Below are 19073 nucleotides of genomic sequence, written 5' to 3'. Positions count from 1 at the left end.
AGTCAGTTAATTGATGATGATATGAAACCAAATTGAGGTACTGGAAGTCAAAATCCCGAAGAAAATTGAAAATAATATTGTCCCATTCTCTGTCCCATTTTCAGTTTTTGAAGACGAAATTTACAAGTTTACTGAATTTCTCACCCGAAACCAATTAATCTGTCAACTAAGATGGAAAATGATACGATTGGGGTGCTGGTTGGAGGACTTCGCCGCTTCAGCGCGCTGCGCAAATGGCAAACTAGCATTCTTGTGTCGATCGTTGCTCTGCTTTGCAGAGCAACGATCTTGATGGATTGACATCGTCAATCAAGGGTGCTGGAAGTTTGATTTCGTTCTGTGTGTCTAGTGTAGACTGAATTATCATCATCCACATCCAGGCTCTCCTAAAGCATCAGAAGACACGAGATCTGAGCCAAGACTGGCCCTCAAACTAACCTAAAAATCTGATCTACAAAAATTTGGGTTCAGTTGTCGTTTTGGGATTTACGCTGATTGGTCACCCAATTAAGCTGATTGGGTGCCTGTTAATTACGTGGGAACTAAGTTCAACTGGCTTCAGTTGTTGGTCACCTTAAATATGCTGTGACGGATATATTAATATACTAAGCAATCAGTTTACTAAAATGCTAAAAAAGCTGACCAGGCCTTCAGGCCTTGTCAATCTTCTTTGCTCTTGATTTAGTTAAAGTAAAGAGTCCTCGTAATTTTCCGTAAGTAAAAATAAAATCAAGAGTCCTCGCGATTTTCCGTAGGTAAAATCAAAAGTTCTCTTTGCAGTTTAGCATTCTGTAGTTCAGCATTTTGTAAAGATTTGAATTGGATCATTATCACGTACATAACAGTGTATAATGTAATTATTGTAAAAACATAATGTTTCACGTGCTTCAAGGTCCCGGAATTTGGTAACCAAATTACCGATTACATTATGTTCAAACATATTGTAGGCCCTTGAAAAACACATCACCAATCACAAGACATTTCTTATCTGTTAAGACTTAAGATGAAGTCCTCGATGGCATAATTGAACTTCCATTTAACCAGGTACTTCACAGGCCGGCCTTGCACCAGGAAGTTGCAGGTACACGCCCAATATGAAATGGTAGTAGCGTTTCCGTTGGAATTTGCTAACAACTTAACTAGCTTAGAAACGGTAACATGATCGCACTTCGCTGCTCACTGGATTTCTTAACACCCATATCAGTCTGCAGAATGAGCATCCTAACATGTTTGGTATGCAGTAACGGTACCTTCCCAGCAACATTTCATTTGATTTGACGTTTTAAAATTTAACGACGAAATCTACCGTTCTACCGTTATTAACAAGCTATTCTTTATGGCTATTAGCGATTAATATTTCCATAACCAGCCGCTTATTAGTTGACAATTACTGCTATTAAAGTAATTAAACTAGCCTGATTACATCGTTTCAAGGTTAAACACGACGGTAGAAACTAGAATCTTCTCCAATGTGCAGAAATCACACCACTTTTCCAAATGTTGACAAGTGGCGTGATAACACTCCTTCTCTACCATGTTGAGAAGAGGCTGTAATATGTTATGCGATATGCCTTGCTAATCAACTCCTCAAATGTACATGTAATTGTATCCTTAGAAGTGCAGTCATTGAGTTTCGTCTTTCAACAATTATGCCATAAATGGGTTGTATTTACTTTTTCTAAATATAGAGTAATACCTACCACAAGTTATATCGAGTCATAATGAAAGTCACATCCAACATCTGGTAACGCTATTTCCCTTCAATTTACAGAGATCATGCAATTTGTGAAGGGGGGATTAAGCCATATTTGGACATGATTGCGAGTCCATTAGACGTGTATACATATAGAGCTTTCTATACCATCACAGGAGTCTATACCTTAGATAATTTTCATGTGCTTTTGTAGTAAACTAACACTAACAGTGAGCTTGTTGTAGTTCTCGTTGTGACCATAGTTCCTAGTTCCTTTCGTCTCTCAAATCTCTCTTTACCCTCTGCAAGGAGAGAGGGGCCAAAACAGCCGTCGAGATCAAAGCAATCGTTATCAGTAACGGCAACATTGGCGCTTTCCCAACTGGTACGTACCGCAGGAGCCATTTGGTATTTGTGGAAATACATATATTGGAGCACCGTCACTGTGTAGGATTTTTACGTTTAATTCAATTTGTTGATGCTTTTTTGTTCAGTTCTTTTTAGTAATTAGTAATCTTCTAATAATTAAAAATCTTTATTTCAACATTAAGATCCTTATTCGAAATCTACGATAGAATCTGAACGGTGGAATCCTGCGCCTGGTGCATTGGAGACATCCACTTTGTCTGTACAACATTTAAACAGTGACTCAAGCAGACACGCACTTTTCTGTGCAAACAATGTAGGAACTAGATATCTGTTTAAAGATAATTTCGCTCTGCCCTGAATATGTAATTTCAATCATGTTAATATTAGTATTACCAAGCTGTGATTTGGTACAGCTTCGGCTGGTGATACACACTCGCTGGCTCGTTGGACTAACCCCCCTATACTAACCCCCCCTAGCTATATGCTATAGCTAGTATAGTGCCTCGGCACAGAATGGCTTAGGGTTACCGAAAAGGAGATAATCACCTCAGGCCATCCCAACTTGTGGGAGAGACCTGCCCTTGTATTGTTGTTGTTGTATATTATATATTGCATATTCCCACACTAATACACGTACATATGGAGTCGAGAGTATGAAATATTGCTCCTCAAAACTAATTTTACTTACTTACTTGGGTTACTTGGGGTTGCTTCATAGATCCTCTATCGGGTCATCAGAACGGCTGACCACCCGTGCAGCGAAGTTGCTGTCTTTTCTGCGCTCCAGTTCAATAACGAATTCCCGTTCTGGCAACAATATCCAGTAACAGGAGGTTCGTCCGGAATAGATGTAACAAACTCCGTCAACAATGACTTGAAACGTAGGGGGTCCTCGATAAGGTGCAGGTTTGCGGGAATGATGTTCCACAATCGAGGCCCCATCACTACAAATGAGCTGTCAAAGATCGATTGATTCCTTTGGCTACTGGACGTTGACAAGCTAGGGACTACTGCTTTCTGGCCATAACGGAGTGTATCTGTAAACTGAACGTTGACATCATTAGGACACTTCTTGTGTAGGATCTTCCACATATGAATGATAGTGTAACGTTCTCTCCTCCGTTGAAGAGACATCAATTTTAAGGCCTTCAGTCTCTGCCAATAGTTCAGATGTTGCACACCATGTATTTTGGACGTAAATGTACGTTGTACTCCCTCTAGCTCAGCGATATCAGCTTGCTTAGTTGAATTCCAGAGGGGACAACAGTACTCGAGATGGCTTCTGACTAATGACTTGTAGAGGGTCAGCATAGTGATCTTGTTTCTCGATCTAAAAGCGCTCAGAACCCAAGAGGCAACTTTACGGGCACGATCTGCTATCATAGTAACATGTGAGCTCCAAGACAAGTCCGCCGAGATCAAAACCCCCAGGTCTTTGACTGCATCCGTAGGGTACATTATGTTACCATGCGAAACTTGATAAGTTTGCGTCAGGATGGCAAACGGGAGGTCTTGCAAGCTGTTTCGGGGACAGTGTTTGTGCACGAGTATCTCAAATTTATCCTCATGCAATGACATGTTATTGCAAGCAACATCTTATGCTGGTGGCTTTATTTTCTGTACTTGATTGTCGATCTGCATTGGACGTTCAATACGATTAGTTCAATATTAGCTGATAATTTTATAGCATTAAAGATGTTTTTGTTTATTTAAGAGGATTCGACAATGTTCAAATATTTACAGTTGCAATAAAAAACAACAAGTGATGGCCGATATAAATCACGCAAAAATGAATATTTTTCAGATCAATGTTCATAATCAATGTTTTTCATATCAACTATAGTACCTACCTGAATAATTTAGCTAATCATTTAGAAAATTTAATCGTGTTCTGAATATTTGGCCCATTTTGGCGGCTATAGTTATACATCCCCCCCCCACTTACAGAGATATTTGGGCTCGGGCTAACTTCCGGCAGCCCAGTCACCGTATAGATGGTAGAGCAACTACTATACAAATACATTTACCTCCCTTGCTACCTTTGCACTCGCTAGATATCACTCTGATATGCCGCATACTATACGTTACATTTCTAACTAACTCTTTCTTTTAACTACATTTCTTTGCTTACTGTCAACTTGCTTTCCATCGCACTTGGTTAACATACTGTCTGTCTCGTTATATGTAAGACATTTTCGTACCAACAAATTTAAATATTCAGATATGTTCCAGTTGATACAGTACAGTATATATGAATAAGACAGAAAGATCAAACCGGGTTGTTCCTTTTGGGGTCGTTCACATATTACGTAATCAGCCGAGGGGGGAGGGGGGGGTTTACAAATGCTTACGGTTGATTACGGGGGGGGGGGGGGGGGTTTCGGTCGTTGATTAATCATTAAGTAATCAAAAGTTTCTTTTTTACCCTCTAGAATAATAACAATTTGACAATATTTTAATTCAAATTCCACTCAATTTCACTCTGATAGTGATAAAATTTAGAAATTGATCGAATATCCGGCTATAATAGTTAGTAGTTTAGAAGGTGCTTGGCCAGATATCATAACAATGATTTCGGCTCATCATGAAAATAATGATAGCATGATCAGGGTAGCATGAAACGTAGAGAAAAGTGTTTTCTAGGAAAAAGTCAAGGGGGGGGGGGGGGGGGGGGGTCAGCCGTCAGGCCATGATTACGTAATATTGCTGTCAGGAGGGGGGGGGGGGGTTGGGTCTTGATTACGGTTGATTACGGAAGAGGGGGGGGGGAGGGGGGTAAAAATTGCTAAAATATTGATTACGTAATATGTGAACGACCCCTTTCTAAGTCTGTGTAAGTTTCTAAAGGTTTCTATAGGGGTCTTCGTTCGATGGTCTTTAGTCTTCTTATCACTTTAGCCTTTACATTTGCGAAGAGGTAAAGTTAAAGATGTGGCTTGTATGTATCTCTATGGTCCTGGAAGAGAAATGTACAGTATAGTAATGTATGGGGTATGTAAAAGTGGTCTTTGAGCGCTGTAGTGGGGATACGGTACAATATTGTGTACATCTAATATTATACATATTGAGGACTGAGGTCGTTTGATAATATATCATGAATGTTTAATTGCATATTGTACTGTGTAAGTGTGTACCTATTTTAGAAATTAACTGTTTTATTAGAGTTTTGGGGATCATTTTCATCATCTTTAGTGCAAAAAAAACAATGCCATTCCTACCATTTGATGAAACGAAGGTTTAGTTTCTTTTGTCGTTTTCGCTGCATGATATTGATAAATATGTTGCATTTTGCTTCACGATCGCTAAAATTTCTCCGATTAATGGTGATGATACCGTCTCTGCCTAAATTTTAGCATATAGTCTGGAGATGCGTCTCAAGAATAAACAGTCACACTGTTTAGAGCATTCTAACATTTGACTATCAGCATGGTGTTTAATGTTTATCCCACTTACAGTAGCACTTATTTGCTTCCTTTATGAAAAGCAAATATACTTTATAAAGCATATTTGCTTTTCATAAATAAAAGTAATGTGTATACCGTATATCCATAAATCACCTACTTGCTTACTGGTTAACATTTGGTTTGCTATATTATCATACAATCTCCTAATATAGTAATATCCTTCTCTCACCCTGGTATGACCTGATATGCGTGCGTCACACTACGTCATAACATGATCAGCAGACACATTCTGCTGCAGCCTTATCAGTTATTGGCTGGAAGATAAGTACCTACTACCTATCAAGTGTATTACATACGAACAAAAAATGTGGTGGGCCTTAAATGGAGGGGTGGCGTCCGCAGATAAGGTTACATCGACGTTTCGGCGGAAATGTTTGATACAGATTAATTGTTGACTTTTATCTTTTCATCCCTTTTAAGCCAATTACTTCATTTTGTTCACTTCAGCTTCGGTTGCATTAAACACGCTTACTTTGAAAACTCAATTTATTTTTGTAATAAAGATTAGATTTATGAAGGAGCACCATGGGTGAAGTTGAACATTATCACTCAATATGCAGTGGGTATAATGATCATGAAATTGTATCATGGAATTTCAAGTCAGATAAATCCTACCTTAACCTTGTTTTGATTGTTCAATTTCAGTGGTTAGGTTGTGTTAACGGGTGATACTCGTAAAATATCTGTTCCAACTCGGCGCGAGTCCTGGTAGGTTGTAAACCTCCAAAGGTTGTTAAATACCCTTACCTGTATCGAATACCTTTACCTGTATCGAATTCATTAAGGATCCGATGGCATTCTTTTTGAGCTAGTTGTTTAATCGTGATAACAGAATTTGAACTAGTCAGTTATGATGCATTCTGTTGACATGGCTACTATTTGCAACAGGTCAACAATTATAAATTGAACACTGATCAATCTCAAGTGTATAATCGTTTGTCTACAGTAGACAATTCCACGACTTGGTACAGTAATGTCACTGGGCTGACACTTAAAAGCTTGGCATGTTACACCACGTGACACTAATAGAGCACGTGATCAGCATATGCTAACTCATCCCTTCAATTAGATGTTAGCCACACGGCTGCTAGATGATATCAGTTCATAATGACGGACAAATATACTTTCTGATCTGTCTTCAATGATATGTTTATCAAGTTTTCGTTTTTAAATTAGTCTTATACAATATACATTCTGCGTTCTAAATCCAAAAGTTAGAAAATTAGTACTTCCGATTTTTCTACGTTGCAACAACCTTATCTCTCAAAAATGTTATCTCGATTTGCAGAAAAGTTAACATACAAAGTCAAAACAGTTTCAGTAAAGCAATCTTTCTATCGAAATATTGTTTACATGATTATGGTTGTTTAATTTTCAGTCACAAAGGAAAGACCCAATTAGTTAATTAACAGATCAATTCCAATTAGAGGCAAGTCGTGGCGATGGAGAGGGTATCTAATGTGTTTGTTTCATACCACAAGTTCGATGTTCTCTCCACGCAGGAGTGCTTTCAGAGTGTGTGGCACTGGTCCATCTACATAGGTGCCATCTACCTTATTGTGGTGTACAGTGCTCAGAAACTTGTTAAGGTGAGACCATTCTCTAGTGCACTGACTTGTAATTGTATTGAGTTTTTAAATTTTTATTGTGGTATGTAGCCGAGAAGAAGAAGCTAAATCTTATCAGTTTTTGACCCAACAATTCACAACTTAGGATCATGCTTACAAATTACAACTGCGTTGAAAACTCACTATTCTTCTAACAAATTTCATTTACAGACGAAGCACGACACAAAATGGATTTTGGCAGTTTGGAACTTTTGTCTAGCAGGGTTCAGCTTGTGGGGTGCATATCACGTGACTTGGCTACTAGTTCAAGATCTCATGACCCATGGCTTTGACATGACAGTTTGTTCGGGTGACTACTATTTACACAGGTAACTCATTTAAATAATTTCATGTTGGACAATTTGAAATCATACAATCTCATGAATAATAACTAACAACCTCAGGAAACCACTGGCTTACTGGCTCTACCTCTTCTGCCTCTCTAAGTTCCCTGAACTGTTTGACACAGCTTTCATAATTCTGAGAAAGGCTCCTTTACAGATACTGCACACCTATCACCATGCTTCTGTCCTTATCTTCTCCTGGCATATCCTGGCATACGGGCCTGGTGCCAGCTACTGGTGGGTTAAGCTTAATTCTACTAGCATATTGCCAACTCTTATTGGTTGAGAAAAAGTCTCAAACGATAGAGTATTATATATTCTTAGCAGTTGATGGACTATTGATAATTCTTTCTTGAATGCTCTTAGATAACAATTGACATGTTAATATTTTTCGGCAACAGGCTTACTGATAGGTTCATTACTTGAAACATGTTCTAAAGCTTAGTTTTCCGTTCAGGTACGCCGCGATGAACTTCTTGGTACATGCTATCATGTATACTTACTTCTGCTTACGTGCCGTGAAGATCCAGGTAAGGATAAATTTTAGAACTGATGGTTAAATGACCTTCGTCGAAGTTGGCTCAAGCTCAAGATGGTGACAGTAACACATTCACTTAAAAAAACTAGAAACATTACCTTCCATATACAGTGAATACACGATCAAGTTTCTAATTCATAGCCATAATGTCTAAACCTACTTTAATAAAAACCCCGTATTTCAGATACCACTGATCCTAGCAAAGTGTATAACGTCCCTGCAGTCAGTGCAGATGCTTGTTGGATTTACGGTTAATTTCTACAGCATTTACAGAAAGTTGAAGGGGGAGGAGTGCGGTAACACCTACGCTCACAGCATTGTCGCTATTGCTCTTTACTTCAGCTACTTTGTGCTGTTCTTGAGGTTCGCTCAGCAGAGATATTCGAAACCCAAGACTCAATAAAGACATTCAATTCTATGCTATTTTTATATAGATTGAAATTTAAGTCTGTTTACGGTTTGCTACATATTCGAAGATTCGCTGTTTTGGGGGAATTAACTAAACTTGGAACAGTTATCGAATTTAAATGCCCTAAAGATATGTTTCTTATTCTTGTATTGACTGAAACTCTATACTGTAGAGAAATGTAGGTTTTATACTTTTTTACTGACTCTATGAATGACCGGCCAGGGACAGTGACCGATGTGATTGTGGATACATTTAAGTATTAAAAGTATTATGTGAGGCGACTTTTCGAGTGTGGATGTTACTATTTTCTAGTAAAGTTCAATGATCAATTGTATTGTATTGTATCAGATGCCTTCGTGGAGTAGGTGGTCTCCTGCACTTTTTCCTCCTCGACATAATAGAAAAAAAACCTAGACATGCAATGATCAATGAAAATAGTATTTATTCTGTACCCTGCAGTTCACTGCCTTAATGAAGTTAGATCATCGGAAATATTCATACGGAACATTGGTAGAAAGCTATGATTATTGAGTTTAAGGAATTCAAATAAGAAGATACATGAGCCATAATCGATCAAATTCATAAATAGAAACGTCCTTAACTTTAACATGAACCTGCTAGGTGGAAACTAATTGCCAATATTCATTTCAAACTAAAATCTTATATTAAGAAGTTTTCAATTCAATAAAAATGTATGTCATATAACAAATTTTATGGTACAAATACACAATTATAATCCCTTACGATTGATCAACACATATACAAAAACGATCACTATTTGACATCCAGGCTGGGATTACGGCATTCAAAGATTTATGATTTAAATCACTGACAAAATGTCAACCTAAACAATGAAAAATACAAAAAATTTGAAGTAATATCATGTCAATTTGCTGACTCGTTTCTAATGTCTTCTGCAGATTTGAATTGATCCACGATAAAATCATGATCTTGTATAGGCTCGTGTCCATTACTGCTGGATAACGAATTTAAATTGTTTGGTGATAATTCAAGTTTGGACGGAGAGTTTTTGTTTCGAGCTAGAGAGTTTCTCAGAGAATCAATTGAATTTCTGATAAAGCTAGCTGCAACTTCAGTAGAAGTGTTTGTATCACCAGCTGAAACGCTTCTAATCTTAGCGAGATGATCAGGTGATTCAAATTGCTTTTTCAGTTCGGCATATTTAGATACGGAACAGGAATTAGCTGTCATATTCTGGGAAACTCCTGAATTCGATGGATCTCGAGAATAGTTGCTATCAGAAGAGAACCCATTAGTAGAGTCTGAAGCGCTTTCAACTTTCTTGTTAATAGAATTAGAATAATTGTATCCAGAGTTGTCGATCGACCCTATTGGATGCTCACGGCTGAATTCAGTCCCATACATTGTTCTGTTCTCGTTTGTTTTAATCTTCGGGGTAATTTCACCAGCCCGGTTCATGTTGGAAACTCCTTCTGTTTTACTAGATCTAGAACTGATGTCTTGAGAGGAGTCAGTGTCGGAGTCCTCACTAGAATGTTCCTGGACGTCCTCGTGGAGAGTATCTACAGCGAAGGAAGCGAGGAGGGTCGATATGAGTCCTTGAGTTTGAGTGTGTGAGTCAGAACTTGCGACTCTTTTAGTTTGAGTGAGTCTGGACCGAGTAGTGGGTTTTTGTTCTTTCAGCATCCCTGCCATCTTGTACAGCATCTCTCGGTATAAAGACGATAATTGTCTCTCCTGAAAAGAGTACGGGTTCAAAATTCAAGCTCTGCCCAACCCCCAAATCATAATCACAATCCATATTCTACCAGAAAGATAACCTACGTGGTGATGGTACAACTTTCTTTCCAAGCACAGCGACATACCCGATTAAGATCTGACGTTAGTTGGCTGATCTGCTCTGTCATGACGGAGTAGTGTGTCTGATACCGCCAAACAGCTAGTGACATTATCAAATTCTTATTCTGTTTCCTGCTGCGGTAACCCCTCCAAACTGACTGAATCTTTACAACTCCTCCAATCTCTGAAACAATAACGGCTTAATTTCATTCATTCTAGATTAGAATTCTCCAGATTGGAGGAGAGACTTTTAATCCGTAAACTAGGTGTTATTCACTTGAACACCGTGTAATACCTTGTTGAGACAGAAGGGTAAGATGTAATACCTTGTTGAGACAGAAGGGTAAGATCAGGAAGGTCAAATAAGAATTCAGGGAGAACCACAAGTCTGTCACTTCCTGACGACCGTCGTAACTCAGTAACTGCTTCTTCAGACTGTAGAGAAACAGCACCTTCTGATGAACCACTCCTCTCCAAGGGTGAGATGAGGGCTTCATTCTCCTCGGGAAGTTCGGGAGTTACGTTCAAACACTTGCTGAAGTCGTCTGAGATGTTTAAGTATACACTCTCACTGTCCATTTCTTGCTCGAGATGCTCGAATCTGAGGTGTTTATTGTCAGGAATTACGATATCAATAATTTTAAGGAGGAGAACTGCCTTAATTTCCAGCGATCGATGTGATGCCGTATTCTGTACCGCTTAATCTCCGAACCATTTGTAAAATAGGAATTTCGATACTCAAAAGGCGATTAGTTAACCAGGTTTCAGTGGGTTTAAATACCTGCAAGAAGAGGGAGAAGTGAACACGGATTTGGATCTTCCCCTTCTTCCAACAGGTGGTCCATCAGGCTCAATAGGAGGAGAGAAGGGGCTTTGAACAAGAGAACTTCGTCTGGCTCGGACTCGTGGCATAGCTGAGGAGTGGGGAGTGAGGAGTATAATATAACATAAGCCATGAATTACAATAAGTCGTGATAGGACGGTGAACATTGAACGATGTCATGCTTTTGTTAGTTACACTTTTAAGATCCATCCATATACCACACAAACAAATATTATACATTATGTATACCAGATGACGCAGGGCGATTGTTGTATTCATCGTAAGCAGTGTTTACAGATCCCCCACCCGACATGTCATCAGGACTATCAACAACTGGAGGCCTGACGTCCCGGACATTGGCAGCAAAGGGTTGGTTCTCTTTGGTGGGTGACTGTGAAACATCTGTCTTTGATCTTTCTCTTACCCTCGGCCTGTGATGTGTTATGGTATGACAATAATGTGAAGTATTTCAAGGCATTCCCTGATTCCCTTGATGAACATCATTGGTGATCCCAACGAAACTATGTATAATCGAAATATAATGGTTATGAGTAACCATTCAATTTACCTTTCATCTCTGATAGCAGAAAATGATGCTTCACCAGAGATCAGCATCTTCTTCTCCAACTTTCTAGCATGTTCCCTGAGAGAAAGGGTTGATCACGTGCTTCTAGTAAGGCAGGCTAATAAAACGCTGTATTTTTTAAAACTAAAAATTACAAAATAAGCACCATGTGTGATGTGCGGATAACTATTTTTACAGTAACTTGATGCAAACTGACTGATGAAAAAGTTAAGTCGTTAAGTCGTGACCCAAGGACGGATTGCGAATAATATGGAAAAGATTTTTGCTCTTTCTCGCTAAATCAGGTTATCATGTTAACTATGGTTAGCGGTTACTATCCAGTGACACATTTGTGACTTGCTAGTGCCTAGTGCCAGTCTAGCCCATGAAATGCCAACCGCCAATATCGGTCTCTGAAATGCGCGCATTGTTTTCAAAATTGTGCTCAACTGTCAGTACATTCGTTGTAAGATAACTTTAAATTTATCACTCGTTTTCAATATCTTATATGCGTTATATAGTCAGCCCGTTGATAAAATAAGTATATTTTATTTATCTTCTTAATTCAATGATCAATCAATAAGGGAGTTAAATTAAATTAAATTAAAAGAATTAAATACACTAGCTGCTTAAATATCGTACTTTAATCACAACCATCAAAAAGCGCGCAACGTAAAACGTTTGCGCGGGAAACTCCCATTTTAACTTTCTAACGGCAGGTGCGTGGTGATGCATTACAATCCATGGTCAGATCAATGATGGTCACGCTAGCTCCGAGGGTCACTCCCACGTTCAGCGAGGGAGCTGGAGTTACAATCTTATACTACAATACTATATTAGACAAGGTTACCGTCTCATAGTTCATACAACAATAGTGTGGTTTAGTAGTCTACAATTGGTCGATAATTTCCAAAAACACAACAATCCTCCTCTAGGTCCAAGGAGAGTACTTTAAAAGCGAACTGTTACATTGTATAGAACTAATGCGATATCATGTCAACTAATGTGATATTAACCAAGAACAGACAGCGTCAGTATGTGTTGTATTTGGAAAGGCAGGCATTATTACCCAGGAGGATCATTAGTAGACCTTCAGAAAGAGTTATTAGCTGCTGAATATCAGCAGTTAAATGACAAAAAATGGTATAATTTGTCATCGGTAGAGAATAACGTGAAAGCTGAGATTAAAAAAGTCAATTAGTTCAGCAGCAGGATTCTTGTTGGATCAGAATGTTCTAAAAACTGTTGTTAAAAACGTTGTGGCGCAGAGGAAAGCAGAAGCCGAAATCTGATAATATTTGGACTGGCAGAAAATTCTGATGAGAAGATAAATGAACATTAAATAAGTCAGTGATGTGCTGCTGCAGCTCACCGAAAAGCCTAATATCAAAGGAAGCCGAATTGGTCAAAATTGTGCTGTGGGTGGAAAGCAACGTGTTCGACCTGTGAAAGTAACTATTGCAAGCTCGAGCATCGTGCAGCAAGTTTTAAGCAAAGCAAGACAACTTTACAAATCTTTATTACCCCTGACTGTTCCGTTGAGCAGTACAAAGTGCTGAGCAAAAGATAGTCGCTGTGGAACGCAACAAGAAGGCAGAGGAAAAGCCTGATAACAGACATTTCTCAAGGAAGGACAAGTTTGCAGTGTGGACAATAACAAATGTTTTAAAGTTGTGAAATGAGAACAGTTTTGTTGTGTTTTTATGATGACTCTGTTTATGTGATTTTAATATTACTGATAAGCAATATTGCATATTTTATTTCCATACAAGACTGAAAGTCTTCGAGATTTAAAATTGATTCTGTCAAGTAAGCAGCGGAATTTCGATTGATTTTGATTAACAAGGTATTTATTTCATATTATTATTATGTAATCATTTCTTTTGTAAATAGTCATTAGAACTGCCCCGGCACCGTCCGGATCCAAACAAACAAACGGGCCTTTTACTGTTATTTTAGCTCGCAAAAGTAACAGCCATTCATACACAAAAATATGGTATTTTGAGTGATGGAGGCCGAGGGTATTGGGTTGCTCAACCGTCGTCAATCGATTCCTCTTGAATTTTAATATCGGATTGATGGTCTAGTTGCGATTGAGTTTTAAGTGGTCAATATGAAGAGTGGCGTATTTTACACATGACTTTATCCACAAATTAAGCTTTCATTACAGTGGTAGAATATCTCCCTAGACGTGCACAGAAACTGTTTATCGGTAGATCAATTAAAACTATGAGTTACACGATGTGTTTAATATTTACAATGTAAGGTTTTACTTATTTTTACTTATTCTCCATCAAAGTGCGGGCCCTTGCTAGAAGGGTAAAACTAGTAATGTAGAGAATTATAAATAACAACAGTCAACACTACACAAAAACCTAAAGTTGCATAGCCTGCTGTAATTCAATAATCTGTCATCATTAAATTGGATTGATTTAAAATGATGTTCGAGGTGTCATGTAACAAAAATGTAAAGTATGTTAAAATTGGGGTTAGAATCAGTGACACAGAACGAGTGAGCGATCATTACAAGTGAGCGATCATTACAAGTGCTACGGATAAGATGGTATAATTTTAAGAAAACATCCACGTTATTTCAAGTCTGGAGATTTGGAAACATCATGAAATTAGAAGATTAGTAGCTTGAAGTAGACAGTAAACAAGCTGCTGTTAGACAGTGATTAACTCGAATAATAATGTAACAATCTAACTCTATCCGTTTGAAAATGAAACAGCATTTCTTCTCTAATTCTGGAGCACTGAAGCACCATATAATTCAATGTTAAAAACTTCGAACAATTTGGGTAAGACACGGCGCATTAATTCCATCGGCCTACTATGTCGGATATGATTGATAAATAATTATTTACATTACTAAAAGTACAGTCTAACATGCCCTAGTAGAGCTAACCGCCCTGCAACATGAAATATTCTGATGCAAAGTCTGACGTCACTACAAAACATTTCCATAATATGCAATGAAATCACATAACCTTATCATGTAACATGGTGAATCAAATAAGTGACTTATCATCAGGTGATAAACGTAAGACCTTGAGATCAGAATTATTGTGAGGGATTGGTTTTTATATAATAACAAACAATCCGTCAGCTTGTTATTATTGTGGCTTACATAAACTGTCACACGTTTAATGTAAGAATGTATTGTAAGGGATTGTAACCATGTGCTCAAACTTTACTTGTTGTTTCAATTGTAAATATTCAATCACTGCATCTGAAAGGTTCGTGCATGATTAACTCGTAGCATGACATGACCTAGTTTAAACCACCGCCAGAACATTGTAAATCTCGATTCAAATTTTGAATCATGAAATTTTGACGGGGACCGAACGGTAATATTCACAAGATATTAAAACCGTGGTTACTAAGCAACTAAACAAGGTTCACCGGGGTAACCATAACTACGAAGCTGCCAGCATTCAGCATATTCAAAATATTCGTAATTTTACGAAAGCCTAAGACGCTGAGTATGCAACCATGGTTCCCTTCTGCTGCAACTGATAATTATTACAAATAGGATTAATGATTAGGTCAGAGGTGCTAATTGCCTAATTAATTACAGTCCAAACTGAATAATGTAATGCCCCCAAAATACAAAATCACAACTTGACACGGTGACAGAAAATGAACAAACACGAGCTACTAAAAGTTCAGAAACGCGACAAATCCGGCAACATATTAGACAACGAGCCGGGTCACCGTGGTGCGGATTAGATAAGAACAGTACTTCACTAATCACGTGACTGTGGTTACTCACGTGAGGTGAATATCACGTTACAGAACCAGCCCTAGTAGCAGCTAGCAGCAAGACAACTCCTGACTGTAAAGTAACACGAGAGTTGTAATATTGTACGATACTCCGTACTGAGGAGGTTTAAAATAGCAACTGACTCTTTTTGTTTAACAAATTTAACATTTTACGACGCAGCTGTTACACTTACAGTAGTAAAAGTTGTGAAATCGGAGGGTTTGAAGTACCATGCCAGGTCATAATTATGGCCGACTCTTATTTCTTATTAACAACAAGCCAATACTATGATGAAGCCAGTAACAGCTACAGTTAAATAACACCTCTGAGTAAATGTTTACTGTTTAGGTGGAGTATCTGTGTTTTATTAAAATATTCTACGTGTAGCGTCGGAGAGAGAGCGGAGCAGGGCACGTTTTTTAAGTAGTCTTCAAGTGGTCCGTGATAATATCTAAACTATACGTGGGACAGTGTGACTAATACGTTTACTAGTGAGAGTCGTACTAATTTAGGAAATGGGAACTAAACATGACCGGATCAACTAAGTATAATATATAAATGTGTCCTGGTTCGAAGAAGATGACAATTTAAGCTGTGGAATACGGTTATCTCACATCTTATTATGAAACACCTGTCAAATCACTCAGTATTAGATTACATCTTCATACTGTTCTGTCTATCACTACCAAATATGGGCATGTGCAACAAGAGCGACAACCGAGAAGTATGTTAACTTGAGAAAGGATCCTGGGCAAATCAACAGAGAAACAATACAATGTTATAACGTGAAATGAAATGATTGGTAAATCAATGAATCTCCAAAACACCTACAATACAATCCTACAACAATAGTCAACATGGTGACTAACCACCACTGTCAGGAGCGTATAATTGCAGACTATATAAACCAAAGTACCGTGCAGTGTCTCATTCTTAGCAAGCAGGATTATTATTCCTTCTACGAGGGAGACCTACAATACATTGTTGTATATGATATGGCGTATCTTTAAATGAAATTGTGTTTAAAAGAATAATGGTCTATTTAACTGTACCCACCCTGTTTGTGTTAATTGTTAAACAACCGGAAGTTTAAAATTTTGCAATTTGCATACTTTCGTTATACTGTAGATAATTGTTAAAATACGGGGGGCTGCACGTCGTATAATACACGGCTCGGTTCTCCTCTATTTTGCCAACCATACCACTTTACTTACAGCATACTAATTTCCAAGCTGAATTTGACTCAGCAGCGCATAGTAATAAAGTTATGATATCGTTAATTTCACCGACCCTCATGTACCTTGAGTTAAGGTCATTTTGGTGAACAAAATTTTGCGGAAACTTGAACTTTTAAGAAATCCTCCAACACGTTAACACGTTTGTCGCTCATATTAATTATTATACTAATTATTTATTAATTATTATATTAATTCCGTGTTTTCCCTGAATCTTGTATTTGAAAGCTTTTGAAGCGATCAACATGTCGTATCACTTATATTTCATGTTTCCATAATAGGTTAATTGTTATTGCTATTATTTATTACTGTAATTGATTATTGCCAACAATGATAACCTTGTATCCGGTGCAAGAGGCTCGTGGTCAATAAACTCCACACTTGGACAGCACATCACAGCGAATATCTGGTAGGGTGATGCACAGTTGTTAGCACAGTTGTTATCCGCCAAACTCAACCTCTCCAGAACCCTGTGACATTAATTTTTAGCACAGAGTAACACAGAAAACGGTCCAAAATTCTTTAATCATGAAAGTTATCTATACTAGAAACCATTGGCCCTGTCAAACTGTGGATATAAGGTAAGGATTTGGGGAATAAATGCCACTGATTTTAAGAGTTTATCACTTTCGTTACTTTGGACGAATCATCGAAATTGTGATTATCTTTATAGATTTTCACCTGAGTCTGGTTAGATAAGCAAGTTGTCCGATATCAGATATTCTGTTATCAGCAAGAGATAAGACAGACAGACAGACAGGTAGGCACAGTGGAGCTGACTCTAGAGTTGTTATCTCGTTACCATGCAGATATAGTTCCTGGACACCAAGTTAGTTTCATTAATTTAATTAATTAGTTTAATTAGCATCCTCCTTAATATCCGGTGAGATTATCGGAAAATTTGGAAAACCCACTGAGTTATTCAAAATATGTTTTTAAGGGGTGTAGACTATAGATGTGGATTTTGGGGAGGTGAAACATATTTTCCTGACACATTGAGTGCAATGAACCAATTCCAACAGTGACCAATCAAATCCCAGAATCACTGTCACGTGTCAAAACAAAACGTGTTTCATCTCCTCACCTCAATCCACATCTATTGATATACAATTATAAAAATACCAAAAGTTAGAAATATTGAACATACCCTAAGAGATGTAAGAGAGGAGATATCAGCGAGAGTATTGATACTGTTATAAGACAGGTCTATCTTGGTAAGAGAGGTGCAGTGGTGCAACCCAGTGAAGCTTTGGAGGCAGTTCCTGGATAAAGATAGCTCCTCTAGTTTGGAACATTCCCCTACTCCTAATGAAAAACAATGTGGATACTGTTAGGTGAAAATCGGATATTGCAATTACCTTCGAACAAATTCGGTGTAATTTAACAATGTATACATTACACAATGTATATTGTATGTTCTGTAATATTGTTAAGCTGTACTTAATGTTATGTAATAGAAAAAACGACCAAAGAGAAATAACAGCAATTAAAATCAAAGGATGATTTAGCAAACCTGTGATTTTGTTTATGACATTATCAATTAAATGCAGAAGTTTCAAGTTTTGCAGGTAACCAACAGGACTCATATCCTCTATTTCGTTATAGCAAGCTGACAGCTGAAATAATAATACCATAAAGATCTCCCATAGTTAGTAAAGCAAGTTTAAAAAAAAACCCAGCCAATTCCTAGAATGTAAAAAGTAAGGTCTGTACAAAATTGGTAATACCTGGCGCAGTGAGTTACAGTATTTCACATTCTTAATGTTGGTTAGAAGGTTGTTATCCAGAATCAAGGTGTTGTAACGTAATTTAGTGGGAGGAATGTAATCTGTGAGGTTCCTGTTTGAGAGATTGCAGCACTGCTCTGCCATTGTCATGGTGATAGTTGGCTACAGAGAAAATAACTATGTAATTGTAAGTTTAACTAATAAATAGGCATCGACCGGGATCTATTACACAACGTTGTGTGTAACTTTGCAATACAGAATATGTAATAATACATTGATATTTCATTATAATGAATTTTTCAACAATATCATTCTAATTTGTACAGTTTGAATCAAATTTAAAATATGGAAAATGTAAATTTAATAAAGTAAAATTTCATTGGGGCTAGACCTGGGTGGCCCACAGGAAGATAACATGTAGAGTGTAGACTGCAGAGTGTTATAGACGCTGTGCATGCCTCTGGGATGTGAGGAGGAATTAATAAATTCCCAGGTGCCGAACCAAGAGATAAACAGCTAAAGCTGCTTTAACTTAAGTAAACCAGCCTGAAAATTAATACGTAAACTCGGTTTGATCCTCAGGCACAATCCTCAGGCACAATTACTAAATTAACAATGGTAGGAACGTGTTGGTTTTTGGGTAAGTAATACCACAGCCCACATTTGGGCTTATAAATTGGCCATGATTCAAGTTTGACACCTGTAATTTTAC

At 37.8% G+C, this 19073-nt stretch overlaps 2 protein-coding genes across 2 annotated transcripts; one reads left to right on the top strand and one right to left on the bottom strand.

Annotated features, from left to right (window-relative positions):
* The first annotated feature begins 6953 nt into the window (after window positions 1-6953).
* On the top strand, window positions 6954-8555 carry LOC134812687 (very long chain fatty acid elongase 6-like). Its single transcript, XM_063820194.1, has 5 exons — window positions 6954-7115; window positions 7305-7462; window positions 7538-7714; window positions 7935-8007; window positions 8200-8555. The coding sequence occupies exons 1-5, from the start codon at window positions 6969-6971 to the stop codon at window positions 8416-8418; spliced, it is 774 nt and encodes a 257-aa protein (XP_063676264.1). The 5' UTR covers window positions 6954-6968; the 3' UTR covers window positions 8419-8555.
* A 556-nt stretch (window positions 8556-9111) lies between these two features.
* LOC134813523 (uncharacterized) lies at window positions 9112-18540 on the bottom strand. The gene is made up of 11 exons (XM_063821340.1): window positions 18362-18540; window positions 18148-18250; window positions 17782-17939; window positions 17316-17452; window positions 16973-17104; window positions 11637-11711; window positions 11318-11499; window positions 11027-11159; window positions 10572-10846; window positions 10272-10429; window positions 9112-10143 (listed from the first exon to the last, which is right to left on the bottom strand). Exons 1-11 carry the CDS (start codon window positions 18509-18511, stop codon window positions 9310-9312), a joined length of 2337 nt encoding a protein of 778 aa, XP_063677410.1. The 5' UTR covers window positions 18512-18540; the 3' UTR covers window positions 9112-9309.
* Between the last annotated feature and the right edge of the window lie 533 nt (window positions 18541-19073).

The sequence above is a fragment of the Bolinopsis microptera genome, chromosome 3 (assembly GCF_026151205.1).
Source record: "Bolinopsis microptera isolate Bmic1 chromosome 3, MBARI_Bmic_1.0, whole genome shotgun sequence".
Classification (NCBI taxonomy): domain Eukaryota; kingdom Metazoa; phylum Ctenophora; class Tentaculata; order Lobata; family Bolinopsidae; genus Bolinopsis; species Bolinopsis microptera.
The sequence above is the reverse complement of the archived record's forward strand: the minus strand, read 5'-3'. Positions and strand labels throughout refer to the sequence as shown.